The sequence below is a fragment of the Carassius gibelio genome, chromosome B9 (genome assembly GCF_023724105.1).
Source record: "Carassius gibelio isolate Cgi1373 ecotype wild population from Czech Republic chromosome B9, carGib1.2-hapl.c, whole genome shotgun sequence".
In the NCBI taxonomy this organism is placed as follows: Eukaryota; Metazoa; Chordata; class Actinopteri; order Cypriniformes; family Cyprinidae; genus Carassius; species Carassius gibelio.
The window spans coordinates 12467560-12487345 of NC_068404.1; the positions used below are offsets into that span (position 1 = coordinate 12467560).

Sequence of the window (19786 nt, forward strand, 5' to 3'; positions counted from 1 at the left end):
ACAAGGGGCTCTAGAACTGACAGGAACTTTTGGGACTGTAGTGGATTCTGAAGCTACAGGAAGATCTGCAGAGATGGAAGGGCCATGACACTGTTATGCTGACAAGATCAAAGATGGGAAAATGGCCAGTATCAGGACGATCCCTGTATTCAATTTGCATGCTTCGTTTAAATGGTCTCCACCTCTACTTAAGGAATCCCTCCCCCTTGAAATGTATATAAACTGCCATGTATTAATGACTAGTTAGACTTTTGATGACTACAGCGCCACGCAGAGTGTTCTCAATAAAGAATTCTGCTGAAGATTACCCAAGAGTCTCCTGGTCTTCGTTTCTGAGTTTCCAACACATGTAAGAGTTAGAGTCTGACTGATAAGCATGGAGATGTTGTTATCTAAGACACTCAAATGTAAGGCCTCAGATAACTCCTGAATGCACTGCCTCCGCTTTCTGTCATAATCTTGGTAGAAGATTTAGATATATATTGCCTTTTTAATTTTTTCTTCTGTCTCCCTCTGATGTTTCAAATTTAATCTACAAATACTATAAAAACCAACTTATATTTAGTGCATAATTCTGTAGTAGTCAAGATTAGAAGGCCTGGAAAAATTTAGGGTGTCAAATAAAAGGTTTCAATTAAAAGTATTGACATATATCAGGTTGGCGTATATTTTGCTTATAAGAGAGACCCTGGGAACATAATTTTCAGACAAATAAATTTGATTTGATAATTGTGGGACCTGACTTTCATTTTAATGGTGAATTTCCTCCAAAATATATAAAACCATTTTTTACAAAGCTAAAGTGACAAAGGTGAAGAATTGTTAATGGAGCAGATAAAATGCCAATAATTTATCACTTTGACTCATACTTTCTTAAATGTGAGGTTTATAATTATTTATAACTTTTTTCTTCAAAACTATATTTGAACATGTAGTACATGTTAGTAGATAACGTGTTATATTGTAAGTTACCCCACCAAAAATTATTTTAGCGTGAGTATGAGTCATTTTCTGAACATTTACAACAAAGTCAACTATGCTGTGATAATACTGATAACTGTTATCATTTTGGTCATTGGAAATTTTGTTTAATCTCCAAATTGTTGTGAAAGCCTAGAAGTTTTCTTCACCACATCAAGACATCCTGTTGTGCAGAAGACTTCTTGAACATATTCAGTGTTTTCCATTTATGAAATAGGGTATTTTCCCCATGTTGAGGTGCTTATGTGTTGTAATGTTAATTAAAAATGCTGGGTTTTTTTCTACCAAGCCTGTTGGTTCTTATGTTGTGGGGTTTTTCCGGTGTTAGGTAGTTTCTGTGTTACCCAGCCATTGGGCCAGTGGCAGGGTCAATCTCACTGACAGTTACAGTAAGAGCACAGGCTTTCTGCATCCTCTTCAGAAGAGAGCAGTTTTCAGCATCTTCTAATTTGTGCACTTCTTCAGTGAAATTTGTGTTTGTGTACAATTTATTTAATCTATAATATCTTTATTTTGCTGTAAATTATTTTATTTTCTACAATGCAACATACAGTGACAAGATGTCAGTCTTCTAATGGGCAATGGTCATTTTGCATGATGGAAAAGCATTTTGCCTTATATAACATAAACTGATACTGTATTTATTTTATTTTTATTTTAAAATGTGTTCTCTAATGTCGTTAATGTTTGTTTATGGACAGGTTATGGAGTCAGTCACTGTATCTTTCAGCTACAAGTGAAATGCAAGGCGGCGATCTGATGTTTGCAGTTGCAACGCTGAACAGCAGCCTATCACCAGCTCAGATTTTGGAAACACACTGGCGCGAGAAATAAGCACTATTTCAATGAAAAGAGATAAGAGAGAATCATTGAATACACTTTAATTAAAATGTTTACTTTTGATTTAAACTGTGGCTCTAGTAACTTTGTGTGTGATTTATAGTTTTCCACCCATTGTAAGCCAGCAATAAAGTATTTTTTAAACATTAGTTGAGTTGAATAAACATCAAAGTAACCCAGCATGTCTTCTGTCCAATATTTAACCATCACTGGGTTGCCAAAAATCTCTGTCCTAAATTATATATAAGTATATACAGATGCTGGTCATATAATTAGAATATGATCAAAAAGTTTATTCTAATTCCGTTCAAAAAGCGAAACTTTTATATTATATTCATTCATTACACACAGACTAATATATTTCAAATGTTTATTTCTTTTAATTTTGATGATTATAACTAAAAACTAAGCAAAATCCCAAATTCAGTATCTCAGAAAATTAGAATATTGTGAAAAGGTTCAATATTGAAGACAACTGGTGCTACACTCTAATCAGCTAATTATATCAAAACACCTGCAAAGCCTTTAAATGGTCTCTCAGTCTAGTTCTGTAGGTTACACAATCACGGGGAAGACTGCTGACTTGACAGTTGTCCAAAAGACGACCACTGACACCTTGCACAAGGAGGGTAAGACCCAAAAGGTCATTGCAAAAGAGGCTGGCTGTTCACAGAGCTCTGTGTCCAAGCACATTAAAAGAGAGGTGAAGGGAAGGAAAGATGTGGTAGAAAAAAAGTGTACAAGCAATAGGGATAGCCGCACCCTGGAGAGGATTATGAAACAAAACCCATTAAAAAAATGTGGGGGAGATTCACAAAGAGTGGACTGCAGCTGGAGTCAGTGCTTCAAGAACCACTACACACAGACTTATGCAAGACATGGGTTTCAGCTGTCATCTGCTGGTGTTGGTGCACTGTGTTTTCTGAGGTCCAAGGTCAACACAGCTGTATACCAGGAAGTTTTAGAGCACTTCATGCTTCCTGCTGCTGACCAACTTTATGGAGATGCAGATTTCATTTTCCAACAGGACTAGGCACCTGCACACAGTGCCAAAGCTACCAGTACCTGGTTTAAGGACCATGGTATCCCTGTTCTTAATTGGCCAGCAAACTCTTACCTAGAAATTCTATGGGGTATTGTGAAGAGGAAGATGCGATATGCCAGACCCAAGAATGCAGAAGAGCTGAAGGCCACTATCAGAGCAACCTGGGCACTCATAACACCTGAGCAGTGCCACAGACTGATCAACTCCATGCCACTGTCATGGTCCTGCCATCATGTCCTGACTTTTCTCTAGTCTAGAGGCAGGACCATGACAGACCCGTGTTTTGTGTACAAGCACATGGCCTTGTCTTTGGGCCATGTGCTTGTGTTGTCTCGTTCCCTTGCCCCGCCCCCCTTGTTATCCTAGTCTTGTCGTGATTGTCCTATCTGTGCCACCTGTCGTGTCTTGATTAGTTCCCCTATTTAGATCTCCTAGTGTGCTCTGTCTTTTGTTGGTTCATTGTTCCACTCTGTGAATGTGCTACTTATGTGTTCCTACCTGTCAGCCTCCTGAAATATTGTGTCCTTGTAACCCCTCAAAGAAGTCGTTGTACTACCGTGAGTGTTTGTTAGTAGTTAGTGTTCAGAGTCTTTGTCTACCTTGTTTATTGTGTTTTAGAGAGTTATTCAGCGTCTACCCTAGTCCTTGTTTTCCCCCTCGTGGGTTTTGTTTTCCCCTTTTTGTGTTAATAAACCCTGTGTTTGTTACATCCTGTCTGCATCTGAGTTCATCCCAACCCGTCCACACAACAGCCATGCCGCATTGCTGCAGTAATTCAGGCAAAAGGAGCCCCAACTAAGTATTGAGAGCTTTAATTGCTCATACTTTTCATGTTCATACATTTCATTTGGCCAAGATTTCTAAAAATCCTTTCTTTGTATTGGCATTAAGTTGTATTCTAATTTTCTGAGATACTGAATTTGGGATTTTCCTTAGTTGTCAGTTATAATCATCAAAATTAAAAGAAAGAAACATTTGAAATATATCAGTCTGTGTGTAATGAATGAATATAATATACAAGTTTCACTTTTTGAATGGAATTAGTGGAATAAATCAACCTTTTGATGATATTCTAATTATTTGACCAGCACCTGTAAATACATGTATGCTCTGTCATAAGTCTGTGTCCGTTCAGTTTCTTTGCATTTAAATTTTCCCCTTGTTTGCCTGATGTCTCAATTATTCGATTATTTACTCAATTCCTTATTTGATAATTAGTTCCTCTTTACATGTTCTGTTTTACCCTGCAAATGTGTTAAAGCCCTGCTTCCTTAGTTCATTTGTCTGTTCTCATATATGTTTCATGGTTTTGTTTCCCTGTTATTCCCTGTTAGTTTGATATATGAATAAAGTCCGTTTTTTGTTTACATTGTGTCAGGGAAATGTGCTGTGAAGCTCTTTATTAGTTGATAGATAGGGAGTGCAAAGTGTATTCCCAGTAGTGATGCATGCTGTACGTTGTTTCTTTTAGACACATTTCGCAGCCACCTAAATAACAAAACAAACAATTAACAGTTAACGTGCACATAGGTAATTTAATTCCAGTCATAAATTCTGAGGAACAGAAGTTTTGTGAATTGAAATACCACGCAGTAATTTAAAACCTAGCATGTTTAGTAAACAGGTTGAGTTCTCTAATTAGTAAACATAAAATACATTACAAGAACTTGAAGAACCCAAACTTTTTAAGTAAAAAACAAAAATGATAGATAATTTTTATTTGTTTTATAATTAAAATACATTTGACAAACTGGACTTCTATTTAAGTGAATAGCAACAAAGCTAAAGGGTAATTAAAATAATGAACATTTTTAATGTTACAACTGTTTTGGGTTATGACAGTAAACTTACCCTTGTCCAGCTCTTCTGTTGAAGAGTCAGTGAGTGACGCCATCTACTTTGGGGCGCACTGCAGAGGCGGTTCCCCTATCTATTTTGGGACGAACTGCACAGGCAATGCCCCCATCTACTTTTAGATGCACTTCATAGGTAGGATGCCCATTTATTTTGGGACGCACTGCACAGGCAATCACCCCCATCTTCTTTGGGACACCCTGCAGAGTAAATATCCCCACTTTCTTTGCGATGCACTGCACAGGCAATGCCCCATCTACTTTGGGCTGTGCTACACAGGCAATGGCCCTATCCACTGCTGCACTCACTGCAGAGTCAATGCCCTCATCTGCCTTGGGACTGATTTCACAGGCAGTGTGCATCCACTTTGGGACATGCAGTACAGGCAAAATCCACATATACTTTGGCACTCATTGCACAGGCACTGTCCTGTATTTTGAGACTCACAGCAGAGCTAATGTCCTCAGCTACTATAAAGACTCACAGCAGAGTTAATGACATTGTGTGCAGTTGAGTTCACCGCAGAGTCAAAGTTGCCAGCTGCTGATAAACACCCTGAAGTCAATGTTGTCAGCTGGTGATGAACATTCTTGTCAAAGACTTCAGCTTAGAGGACTTCTTGCACCTCCTAAAGATCTAAAATGCAAATAAAAACAAATATTATGAATAAAACCCATATTATAAAATGGATAGTTCTAGTCCTTGATTCTGATTGGTTGAGCTGCGCTTGAGGCTGTTGTTAATTACTCTACAAATATACACCTTTGTTTACATCTGTTGTTTCCCGGCAACCACTTTGTTGCACCCAACCGTTTCAGAGGAACTACATCGTTTGGCAGAAGAATATCTATTTTTCATAATATCAAAAAATTGTATTTGCTTTGTTTTATTTTGTGAAACCTTACATGTATAGTATAACCGTTTTATAAAAGCAATTGGGTGAAGCCGTGGTCTACAGTAAATTCAAGGTAAACCATGGCGGGGTCTAGTGCTTTATTTTAGGGTTTCTTCATTTAACTTAATTTACTTTGTATCTTGAAAAATCTTTTTTTTTTTTTTTTTAAATATGTAAATAAATTTGTTTCTGATCTTCACAGTGACATCTAATTATAAAGCTATTATGGCCTACGTCTCCAGAATGTACACATCAATTTGTTTATACTCTATGGAAGTTATTAAATATTTATGGCTTCTAATTATTATGAACAAATACTTTAACCATTCTTAAATTCTTTGTTAAGAATAATTACTACAAAGCTGGCATGGAGGTATATTTAACAAAAGTCACTATTTATGACTGTTAATTATATAAAAATATATATAATTATAGAAGTAAGCGTGTATGTGGCATTGTTTCTGACAGCTCCAGGTCTGTGGTGCACCGTCAGTGAATTCTTTGCTTTATTTCGTTCACTCCTTGTTTTTTATATTACACTCAACTTCCATGCACTATGGAAATTAGAGAATAGTGAACAAGTGAGCGATTTCTGGCACAGCAACAGAGTCGACAACGAGTGCTGGAGTCGAACCCGACTTCAGGGCTATTTAAGGCATGACACTTCAGTTTGTGGGTGTGAAAAAACTACAGGTTTTGTGCCAGCTTCACAAACTGAATAAAACCTATATTTCAAATAATTTTTCAGATAATGTAGCTTATGTATGGTGTAAAAATACTGGTTTAACTTTATAATGTTTAAGGGGGAAAAATTCAACACGCATGCATTATTAGTGCTGGAATATTTTTATTGTGTACTGTAAACAGATCAGAGGACACACCGTGTGACCGCAATCAAATAAAAAACAAAATGAAGTGAAATAAAGCTTAGATGTCATTAACTGTGAAAGAAGGATTTCCTAGACCAGCTCTAGTCATCTGTTATACATTTGTCATAAAATAGTTTTTAATTGTAAAAACTTCATACACTAATACAAGATTAAGTATTACATAAAATGAAATAGAGATGACTACATCAGAAGACTAAACAATGTTTCAAAAGGTGAGTGACCAATAAATCATCTTTCTGAATGGAACACTGACAGATAATTTCATTGACACTTATTGAGATTTGATGACATTAGAGGACATACCTATTGCAGACATCAATAAAGTGCATGCTTTGATAAATACAAACCCTGCTTACCATTAATAAAAATAATTCTGTTCAGACTATTAATACAATTGTGTAAGCTATATCAAATGATGATATTTTATTAAGCTGTGATTGCTCTTGCCGTCTTTTCTTTTTGATCTGCTCTTTTCAAGGCACTTTAACTTGGCCTACAGTTTGAATGCTTTTATAAAAAAATACCTTTGCCAAATCTTCAATATCAACTGAATATCAAACTGATTTGAAAGTTCCTCCGTTTTGATATCTCATTATAGGCTCACTACTGTAACAAATAAGTTGTTTGTTAATAATTCACACATATTTACATCAATAATAGTTTGATAAAAATATAAAAAGTATCAGGATACTTCATATTATTCTGTTATTTATTTCACATATATTTTTGTAAAACTGTAGAATAATCAGATAAATTCTGTAGCCTGTAACCTTAATAAAATGATACAGCAGGGCATGTTTTTTTCCCTGTTCATTTAAAACTTACTTTTTTTTTACAATGATCTTTTCTAAGGTATAAGTGCTTCATTGCTTTCTGGCTCAAAATGTGTTTGATTTGAGTGTTGAATTGCAAAACAAAAATAAAAAATAAAAATGATTCTTCTTGCAATATGAAACAATATGAATCAGTGTGCAAAACTACCCTGTACTCTCTTGTAAATGTTGCAAAGTTATTTTAGTAGTCCTTGCATCTTCCATCCATCCATCCATTCATCTGAATATATCAACACCCTTTTATTCAGACTTTTTGATCCACCCTATAAAAATCTACATACACTTACGACAACAGTTTCAATGAAACCATATTAAATGCTCTGATACAGATTCTCTGCCCTACACTTTCCCATTATCCTCTGATTCATGCTGATATTTAAGCCTTTCTCATCACAAATAAGTGAAATATCCCATATAATATACCAACACACAAAAATACTCATACACACACAATAATGCACACCCCTTGTGTCAATATCTCTCATCTTAAGGCTAGTTCACACTCCCAGCTTCTAATCCTCCAGGATGGTCCTTTAACCCAACCTACACAGCCAGATCACCTGGTCTGACTCGGTTACTACTAGTACCACTAGTCTTGCTAAGTCGGCGCTTGTCTTTGAAGCAGCCTGGTTGGGAGGATGGTGTGGAGGGGGCACTGGGTGTCATCTCACCCGGGACTTGAACCTCAGGGCTCTCGTAGCTCATCTGCAGGAAGTCCACAGCTGGCTGAAGATCACCGTGGCTGTGATGATCTCGCTCTGTGGCCATGTTGACGGAGTTCTGCTGGTGAGCCAGGCGGTTGGTGAAGGGCTGGCAGGTTTTGTGGATGTTCTGAAGATGGTGGTGATGAAGATGCGGGGGTGATGTTGGACCTGGGCTTGATGCTAGGCACTGGTTGAAATCTGGGGGTGGGGTGCAGGTTTGGGAGGGATGTGGCTGAGTCTTCTCAGGCAGATCCATTGGAATACTTGTCTTGCTGTGTAGGACTAAAGAACCAACTTTGGTGTTTTTGCCATTGACATCATTGGCGTGTTTGTCAGCATATTTTCGAAGGCATTGCTTGCACTGTTTCCATGCAAGGTGGTACAGTTCTAGCACGCTCAGAAGCAGTGAAACAGCCGCCACCACCAGCATAAACACAATAAAGACGTTTTTCTCAGTTGGACGGGACATGTAACAATTCACACGGTTGGGACAAGGTGACATGTCACAAGGATACAGAGCATTCAGGAAGATTCCATACATCATGTACTGGATAACAATGAAGGTCACTTCCATGATCAAGCGGATCACAATACTCAGGACGTACGTCCGTAGCAGCGCACCCTTTAGGTGGAACGTTGTCTTTGTATCATCAGTTTTTTCTTTCTGTTCCAAATATTGCTTCTCTCCATTGCCGTCCTCACCCTTCTCCTCCTGCTCCCTCTGTTTCCGCTTCTCCTCCATGCGGACGATGTGCATGGCGTGGCCCATGTAGATGAGGGACGGTGTTGATACGAAGACAATCTGCAGCACCCAATAGCGGATATGGGCAATGGGGAAAGCTCGGTCATAACAGACGTTGGTGCAACCGGGTTGTAGTGTGTCACACATGAAGTCGGACTGCTCGTCGCCCCATGATGATTCCGCCGCTGTGCCCAGCACCAGGATACGGAAGATGAACAGCACGGTCAACCACACCTTCCCCACTGATGTGGAGTGCTCCTGCACCTCTTCCAGAAAATTACCCAAGAGACTCCAGTCCCCCATCACTCCACACCAATGCTAAGAGAGAGCAAAAAAGAAAAATCAACACTGATATTGACCCATGAAATGGTGTCATGGTATCAACATTTGAAACCTATTTAATGTGTATGGGTGATTGATGGATAAGTATTGCTGCTGAATATATGATGACAAGGGAGGCTGAGTCTCTTCAAAAATGCATTTCAAAAGAACATAACAACAAAGTTGATAAATTTTACTTTTGTTTAAATCAGTTAGCCCACAAATAAAATTCAGATGCACATGTTTACTATTATATTATTATTATTATTATTATTATGCACACGGTCGACCAGTGGAGTTTTACAGTTTTTCAAATGCTTACATACATTTTCAAAACTTTGCCTCTTTTTCTTTCAAAACTTAAAACACAAATCCAAGAATTGCACACACAAAATTAAAAAAATCTTTTTTTTTTTTTTTTACAAAATAAAGCACTGCATTCAAAATAGCACAAACACATCTCAGAAGCAAACATTTGCAAACACATCTGCCATAATATTAGGTCCTGTTAAAATTAGTGTTACAGAATTGTGTGTTGCGTTTTGCAAAAAGTGCTTTATGAAATTGAAAACTGAGTCAAAGGTCGATAATTAGCGTATGGTTTTGCAGATTTGTTGTGTGGTTTTGGTGATTGAGTGTTAAGTTTCAGAAATTGTGTGACATCGTACGTAAAGATTTTGTTTGTGAGGGGTGAAAAAAAAATCTGTAACCCACGCACATACAAACTGACCAATAAGAATGGATATTCAAGTGACACAATGTTGTTTGCTACCATTTAAAATTCTAATGAGAAAGGCACCAGGATATAGCAAAATTGGTCTCTTTCCAAGAAAATTATGCTTTTTATTATTTACAAGTAATCTTATTTTAAATCCTGACATCAAAAAAGTCTCTGTATCAAAGTGAGCAGTAACCATACAGGCCTGTACCGTCAACTTTTAGAATAATTGTATTGCGACATCAAGCCTAATGTGATTATAAGGTGGAGAGAAACTTTAGTTGGATTTAGTCAAAATGGATGAAGTCCAAATTAATGAGGAATCCTCACATGAAACCTCATTTAAGTGAGACAAATCAACAGGGATGTACATTTCCCGCAGGGACTAAGTGAAAAATGGAGTTCAACGCTTATTTGAGTAGATGTTTGATGCAATGGGGCTCTCTATGTCTAATTGTTAAGTCTGTAGATGGCGCTGTTCTGTTAGTTTAAGTCATGTTGCTACAGTTTTTTTTTTATTCGCTTTGGTACTATTTTCACAAGTAAGGTGTATTTTTTCAGAACTCTTAGTACAAAAATCCAAACAGATCACAATTTTAACATCGTTCGTCAATCTTTCTAAAATCTAATCTCATAATTTCATTACAGTTATGCATATTTCCATCCACTCAATCATTCTTTCAAAACATAAGATTATTGTACATATATATTGAGAACATTTGATTTCATCATCAAAACACAACAATATGATCTAGGCTACTTTCAATTTAGTTATTTTAATAATCAGTTCATTCAAGAGCAAACAATGCAAGATACATCTTTCAAACCACCTTGATCAATTAATTACAGTAATACAGACAATAAATGCCATGTCAGAAAATATACTTACATTACCTAGCTTGCATAAATCTCATAAAATCCATAATTTTTGTTAAAGTATTCATACAGTGTGTTACTGTATCAAAAGGTGTTGTGAAGGTATGACATGGCCATAAGGTTTTGTGCTAGAACAGATTTTACTGGCAATACAGTATGACATATAACTGAATCAATCCTGTAACTGCACTTTCCTGTTGTGTTATAGTAATGTGCAGTCTCTAGCATGGTAAGGCATCTGTGTACAGTATCACATAGCATTATGTAATGTAAAATGTTGTATTTGATGCCATCTGTCTCCCTTCTTCTGATACATCTCTGATCTTTCTAGCTCCTCTCTCTTGTTTCCCGCTGTATGTTCACAAATGGCAAAACACATAGTTTTACAAATGAGGACATCCTCAAAGTTGTGTGTGGGTGTGCGTGTGTGTCCATGTGTCATAGTTTGTCCCCAAAATATAGGTAAGTACTAGGTACACACACACACACACACACACACACACACACACGCACACACACACACACACACACACACACACACACAGGTATTCCTATAATTATTGTGACATTCCATAGGATTAATGTGATTTAGAGCATGCTGTACAAACTGTAAATTCTATGCCCCTACACTAACCCTACTCCTAAACCTACCCTTACAAAAATTTTTATTTCTCATAGACATTTTGTCCCATAACAAAGGGTTTACATGAACAACACACACACATGTACAAAATAGTGGTTATCATCTATGATAAATCACTTATAGTGCAAAAAACAAACAAACAAAAATTCCTTACATTTGATTGTCAACAAATGATTCACTGACTGACCATTAAGATGAGTTAGATTAAACAATAGACAAGTGTATGAAACTGAATGAGAAATGATATTGCTATCTATTAGTTTATTATTAAAAACCCATCAAACTTCTTTTTGTGAAAAGTGTGCTCGCTGCCAAATCTAGAAAGACTGTTCTTGTGATCCACTTAAACATTTTCAGAGGTTTCACATGCTGTGCGTCATGTATTGTATATTTACAGTATAGAGCCTGAGAGGAGACCACCGTTCTAATTTTAGTCTGGCCTGCCCCATTTTTGGGGGTAGGATGGGAACAGTGGTCTTGGCAGGGTAGGTCAGGGCAAGGTGATGCCAAGGGCCCTGAGAACTGCCACTCTGAATGACCCTGTCCAGGCCTAGATAGAGTGATAATTTTACCACAATACAGATGTCTGTCAGCTATATCACGTGTGCCAGCCTTTGTGCTCCTGTTTTTGTTTCTGTATGAGTGATGATGCTGCATGGACTAACTGAACCTCTCAACACAGAGACAAATCAAACAACATGTCAATGTTCCAAGTTCAGACAACTGTGGCAGATCTATCTATCTATCTATCTATCTATCTATCTATCTATCTATCTATCATCTATCTATCTATCTATCTATCTATCTATCTATCTATCTATCTATCTATCTTGAAATCAAATTTTCTTAAGCTTTTTTTCACCATTATTTTTTAGATATTTTGGAGAACAAAAATAAAAACTTTCCTAAATAGATGCTTTTTATAGTACTGTATATTCTATATTACTTAAAGTAAATAAACTCCTTCAAAAGTTTCCTCTCTGTTTCTGTAAAAGCTGTCAAACATGAGCTCAGGTGTATTAATCATAGACACTATCATTAACACTGTCCAGTGTTGCTCTGCTTCCCAAAATATCATCAGTGAGCACTGTCCCATTTCCATAAATGCCAGTCCAGCCACGTCAATCTCCCTTTAAATAGTTCACTAATTCCGCAAAGCATCTTGTTTATCTCTTAATTGATTAGTTAATTCTAAATGAAATTGATACAGTTGATCTAACTGCTTAAAAGGTGTGAGAACAATGAGAAAGTGTGTTGTGTCTTTTGCTCTGACACACATATTGATCTTCTTTTCTTTGATGTCTGCATGTGCCTGTTTTAGTTGTTTTCTTTAGCACCAGTTAAGGTTACCTCGGAAAGGGCTTTCGATTTAATGCTATTTACAGGATGTTGTCACTCAAATACCCATTAAACCTCAAATGTTTAATGAAGCACAACTGCGGCCACACTAGAGAGTTCACTTTTAAAGTGTATGTGTGTGTATGTGTCTGTGCCTGTCTCTGCTCTCACACCCATCCTGTACCAAACCCTGTTTTGCTAGTACTGTCCAAATAAGGTCAGACAGTTTTGAGCAGAGGCCCTCCTACTTTTTGAGCAGATTTAAAATAGTCAGATTGTCTGATTAGTATTTAGTGAGAAAATTAAAGAAATGGGCACTAAGGAAATAACTGGAGTTTATAGTATAAAGCAGCCTATTTTGTTGCACTCACTTTAATGTATATGCTGATTTTATTATTCTTTTTTATCATCTTGAATTTTTTCTTTTATCTTTTGGGAAATATATAGCTGAAAATGTATATTCCTTAGTATTTTTTGTTAAATTGTCCCAAATGTACTTGAGACATTAATTTTAACCTGATAATTTCCTGTGCATGGCAGGGTCCTGTTCTTTAAAATAGCTACTCAAGAATAGGGCAGTGAGCAGCTGACTGAACAATGAAATCTTACTATGTGTCAAATCTAATTATGAAAAAAAATTTAAACGCAAAGAGGAAATTCAATTAGCTGTCTTAAAGGGGTTGGTTCACCCAAATTTTTTTGATGAAATCCAAAAGCTTTCTGATCCTCCATAGACAGCAAGGAATACCACGTTCAAGGCAAAGAAAGGTAGTAAGGATATCGTTAAAATAGTCCATGTGACAGTGGTTCAACCCTAATTTTACGAAGATATGAGACAACTTTTTGTGTGCAAAGAAAACAAAAATAACGACTTTATTCAACTATTTATTTTCTTCTGTGTCAGAATTCGACACAAGTTCACATCAGAATTACACCACATGCGTGTGCATTCCTCTGCTTGCAAACAAGAAACAGTGCATTTGATTTCTACGTCAGCAGCACCACATGCATCCATTGTGTTACTCTTGTGAATGTGCAACGGAAATGGACATGGAAGAAAATAAATTGTTGAATAAATAAATTGTTGAATATGAATGTTGATTTCTTTGCACACAAATTGTTTTTAGTAGCTTCTTAAAATGTTGGTTAATTTTACTAATTTAACTAATGCCACATGGACTATTTATTCTTTTTGGGCCTTGTATGTGGTAGATGCGTTGCTGTCTATGGATGGTCAGAAAGCTCTCAGATTTCAATGAAAATATCTTAATTTGTGTTCTGAAGATGAAGGTGCCATAAAATGCATTGATTCAATATTTTAAATTGTTCCCTAATGTCCCCAGAATGTGTATGTGAGGTCTTATCTTAAAATACCCCACAGATAATTTTTTATAGCTTGTTGAAATTGTCACTTTTAGGGTATGAGCCAAAATGCGCTGTTTTTGTGTTTGTCCCTTTTAAATGAAAACAAGCTGGTGCTCCCGCCTCACTTTTCAGATGAGTGCGAAGCTTTAAGAGCTCATGCTCGTGGGCATACTGCTGATACCAGTAACTGGTGGTGACCATGTTACTAACCTCACATTGCTTCTAAATGCGATTTTTAACTACCACATTCCTATTCACGATCATTCTGGTAGCAGGTGTAGGCAGAATTATGAAAACAGGCAGAGAAAATGGTAGCTTTAGCAACATTAGCCTTACAGAGAGCCAAGAAGCTCTTTTGGAAAACAAAATATGATGTGTGATGCTTACTTTGTCTGTCCCTCTTTCAGAAGCAATCTTTGTAAAACTTTGTTAGGACTTTTCAGTTTTTTTTTTATTTCCTTCAAAAATGAAATTTCACCACCATGTCCTCAACAGTCTATGGAGACTGCTATGTCTGTGTGTGCATCCCAACATAAGACACTTGTAATGGCTCTTTGGCGCTGACATTGTACCTCCAACAGCTACAGCAAGAGAACAGTAATGGTGGACTGCTGCTTTTCACTCAGGGCTGTGTATATGCTAATAGGGCAGAGAGCGTCACAAATGGGCGGGACTTTCCAGAGTATGATGTCATAGTAGTGAGAAATTTGGAACTGCTCAACTGTTTATGATTTACTGGGATTATAAAACAGTGAATGGGTGGATTTTTACTATTAGGCTGGTTGTTTACTATTAGGCTGGTTGTTTTCACACAATGTGGCCACACAACTGTGTTCAAACACCTTATAAAAGTGATTTTTGCATTCTATGGCACCTTAAAGAGTTTGCAACGATATGAGGGTGAGTACTTAATGACATAATTTAAATTTTTGGGTGAACTATCCCTTTGACTTTGTGTGCAGCAAAGCACAGGCTTTATGAATAACACTTTCTTCTGGCTTTTAAAGTGCTTGTTTGTCTTACTTTTTTTTCTTTTATACTAGAATATGCAAATTTGCCAATTGTGCACTCTGGTTCCTAAGAAATTCAGCGTTTCTTGTTCAGTTATGATGTTGCTAATGCATGCCATCTCAAAGGTGTTTTTTATGTAGCAGTGGCACAGTCTTACCCCAGGGGCTGGATTCAGGAAACATTCTTAATAAGAAATTTCTTATCAACTGCCATTTTCTTCTTATTTGTTAACTTAAGAAAAAAATTAAGAATATTTTGTATTCCCAAAAATTCTTCTCAAGAATATTCTTATCTTTTTTCTTAAGATGTTCTTAAGAATATATTTGATATTCTTACGAACTTCATAGATTTTATCTTAAGATAAAATTTTCATAATTTCATCAGTTACGGGAACTCTGTAAAGTCGGGTGCATGTGTTATGTTGGCAAAGGCTGTTCAGAATGGCATCGGTGGGAACGGAATCTTAACCATTAAAAAAAAAAAAAAAACACAGAATGAGGACGGATATATCCATCTGAGTCACACTGACTGGGCGATCTCTGTCGCCAGAGTGCTCTCTCTTTTTCATTCTGTCTCTCCATTTTCCTTTTTTTTCCATCTTCCTTTTCTTCTTCTCTTAGGAAGCAATTTCAAACAATATGATTTCCTCCAGACTTGCTACTTTAAGGGAAACAAGTCTCTTAGGGTCTACAAGTGCAAGGGTGTTTTCATTCCCAAACAGAGCAAAAGAATGACACGAGATAAGAGTTCATTTGTGCGGATTATTTTGCATCTGGTTAACGCACAAAATCATAAAACCAAAAAACTCTTATCTTGAGGTATTATTAGAGGTGAAAGATCGCTGTATTTCTTGAAGATAGCAAACAATGGGACTTCAGAGCGCATACACGGGTTGGTGAGATGAATGACAAACAGGAAGAACTTTCACCTACTCTCATATGATTTTCTGTTTGTGAAAGGAAAGAGGTGACATTGGTCATTGACCTTAAAGGACCTTTAATGTATCTACTCACACACTATTGTAAGCAGGTTAAATACAGAGACATTTACCCCTCAATACACAAAACCAATGTATCTGTAATTTGATATTAATATGTATTTATTAATTTATTTATTAATATTTAATATTTTTGCTCCTGCTAATTAATATATTAATAATGCCATAATTTATGTAAACAAGATAGATAGATAGATAGATAGATAGATAGATAGATAGATAGATAGATAGATAGATAGATAGATAGATAGATAGATATAGATAGATAGATTTCCTGAACTCTTCTTAAGCTTCTTTTAAATTGTTTGTTAGGAATCATCAGAGCGTCCCTTAGCCCTCAAGGATTCTTTGTCTATTCTTTATGACTGTAAGCCACTGTCAAACATTCAATAACAAAAATAAACTTAGAATAACATGCAGCCTCACACTCCCATTTGCATCAGTTTTACAAGCTGGGAACATTGCCACAACGCCTTTGAAACATTCTAGTAGCACTTCACAAAGGTGCCAGGCACTATTGGCAAGTGATGGCATACTGCTTTTTCTCAAAGTGATCGTGTTGCTGCGGGCACACTGATACTCACACCATAAGAGGCTCTGCAATGCCCACGCATGCGGCTGCCCCCATAACTCTGAATAAATATTTATTTAAGCCCTTTCCCCTCAACCTGATGTCAGGGACTAACAGAATTAGCATGACACCACAGACTGTAGTCATATCTTTGTCCCAATATACCAGAGATGTAAACTAGGCAAGACACAAAGGCAAACACTTCGGACAATATAGTTCTAAGTTTATCCTCTGCAGAATCTGCATGATGTTTACCTTTTTTTTTTTTTTTAAACAAGAGGCATCTTAAAAATTGCATATATGTATAAATGATGAAGCTATTGCCAGATATAAGCAGTTTAAAAGTTTGGGGTCAACAACATTTTTTGTTGTTGCTTTTGAAAAAATAATACTTTTATTCAGCAAGGACACATGATATTGCTCTAAAAGGTCAAAAATGTATAAGGTTAAAAAAAAATTATGTTTCAAATAAATTCTGTTCTTTTAAACTATTCATCAAAGAAGCCTGAAAAAGCAGAACAACTGTTTTCAACATTAATAATAAGAAGAAATATTTCTTGGGCTCAGACTCTATTAGAAATAATGATTTCTGAAGGATCACGTGACACTGAAGGCTAAAGTAATGGCTGTTGAAAACTCAGCTTTCCATCACAGGAATAAATGAAATTTTAAAACATATTAAAACAGAAAAACAGCTACTTCATTGTAACAATATTTCAAGATATTATTGTATTTACTGTCTTTTTGATTGATTAAATTAAAAAACAGATTGAATTTTTTTTGTTAAAAACGTTACAACCAGTCATAACCTAGCTCTGCGATTACCTAATTAAATATCCATGTACACTGTGAAGTCACAATTACTGGACAAAGAAAGCTGTCATCATTTCCAGTTGAAGTCTAAATGTGTATATGCACTTGTGTTACTGGACTTGAACGTGCATACTAATGCTAAACGCATGCTTTAAACAACAAAGGACAGAACAACTGTTTAAGCCAGGCATTCCAGGACTGACACAGACCACTTTAATGGATGGAGAGGTCAAGGATGAGATGCTGAGGTTAGCCATATGAAGTGAGAATACCCCTCGCTTACTCAGCCCATTGCAGAACCCCATTATAAAAAGACACCCCCACATATCAACACCTGCCATCCAGTGAGATCCCTCATATGGGTCATGAAGGCAATCCTTTCTCTGCTTGTCAGGCTGCTAACAGGGTGATGTGTTTCCTTACATGGTGGTTCTGTTTCTCTCTTCACTGTCAAAGCAACTGTACTGACTGGTCTTATTAATCAAGACAGACACCACTTCACATCATATACAGGGCTTTTGTACTTTGTTATTGGGAAATGAAAGATATAGGATATATTTAACATACAGTGACGACTCTTAAAATGTATTTGGACACTCAAGCCACTTTGTATAAAGGTATGAATGCCACTGCACAAGGAAACAAAAACAATAAGACCAACAGAATTTTCAACTTTTAAGCAAAATATTTCACAAAATAAAAAAAGGTTGGATTTTTAACAAAAGTGAGGGGATTAGGTCGGAAAAAATTTAGAAATAGTTTTTTTTCTAAATTCTAGCATCATTTGTTTGTAGTTGCAACTTGGTTTGATATTTAATTTAATATTAATACATTTGTAATCCTAGGTTAAGTTGAGAATTATCTATTTATATAAGTTAAACTAATACACCAATCACAGCACAGGTGATCTAATTCGTTTTTCTACTTATTAAAATAGTCTTTGGCCAAAGTACCAAAGAAATATAATCCAACGTGATGTCATAATGTGAAATGAGATTTGATTCAGAATTATTATTTGTGACATTGTAAAATGAATAAAAAAATTAAAAAAATGACATAGAAAAATCTCTAAATAAAAAAGGAAACATTAAAATGTAAAAAAAAAAATCCATTAATAAATTTTGAAATATTCTAAATATAATTACAAAATATTTAAATATTATATAAATAACAAAAATCAAATCAACTAATACAACAATACATTGTACAATGTCTAAAAATTATTTAATAAATAATGTAATATTTAAATATTATTTTAAATATCAATATTTTAACATTAAATAATAAAAGTACCAAAGGATCTCTGTTTGTTGTTTTTTTTGTTTTACAAAATTCTGCATTAAACCTCAAAATAATGGAAATAAATAAAATGAAAAAAAGAAATGATTAAAGTGATGCATAAAAGTGAATTACCTGTCTGACTTCTGAGACTGTCTTTGGTTGAGTCTTCTGTGGTCTTGTCCTCTTCAGATGAATGAGTGGGCTGTTATTCTGTGGCCCGGGGCTCCTGTGGATGCAGCTCTGATGTCTGTATGACAGTGGGGATATACTGAGCAATGGAAAAAAATGGCAATGTAGCTCTATAGAAAACACTCGAGCAATTTCTGGAGTTCATATACAGCACAGGCACCTTTGTGCCCGTCTCACTGTGGGAATAAAGCACAAGCGTGGGACACTCTGAGAAATACCGGGCCATCTCAGGGAGTGTTTCAAATCCCCTCCACTCTTCCTTTCCCTCCTCCCCCTCTCTTCCTCCATCCCGCCCTCTCTCTCTCTCTCTAGTTGACCCCCCCATCCCAATCTAAACCACCCCACCTGCTCCCCCATGAGAATGCACTTGGTGGCACTCTGTTCTGGTGAGAAGAATACCACAGGGTAAAGAGAGGAAGTCAGATTGTAATAGAACACAATGGCTGTTCTTCTCAGGCTGTGTGTTGGTGATGTGATGTGATGCCTTGTGCTCGTGTCACTTTATGTGTTTGTTGAAGTTTGAAGTTTTACCCCCTGTCCTGATCAATTAACCCTTTCATGCAACAACCACACAAAGATATCGCACCACACATGCACTTCCACATGTAAACTATGACTTCCATTTTAACAAGTAGTTCTCTCCCTCTTTCTCTATATTTATAATTGCATGAGGTTGTAATAGCTCAGTGCAGTTTTTATTTACAATGCAAAAGCACACTAGTTAAATCAAATCAAAATTATTATTTCATATATAAGGGGCATTTCAACTGAATCAGTTATCACAGTGTGATATTTTACAACATTTTATATTTCATATTAAAAGGGGGAAAAGGGTCTTGAGTGTGGGTAAATAACAACAGGTTTTTTTTAAGAATGTTT

At 36.3% G+C, this 19786-nt stretch overlaps 1 protein-coding gene across 1 annotated transcript; it reads right to left on the bottom strand.

Annotated features, from left to right (window-relative positions):
* Window positions 1-6442: 6442 nt before the first annotated feature.
* On the bottom strand, window positions 6443-19122 carry LOC127964515 (gap junction alpha-5 protein-like). The gene is made up of 2 exons (XM_052564733.1): window positions 18851-19122; window positions 6443-9102 (listed from the first exon to the last, which is right to left on the bottom strand). Exon 2 carries the CDS (start codon window positions 9085-9087, stop codon window positions 7882-7884), a length of 1206 nt encoding a protein of 401 aa, XP_052420693.1. The 5' UTR covers window positions 9088-9102; window positions 18851-19122; the 3' UTR covers window positions 6443-7881.
* Window positions 19123-19786: the final 664 nt, after the last annotated feature.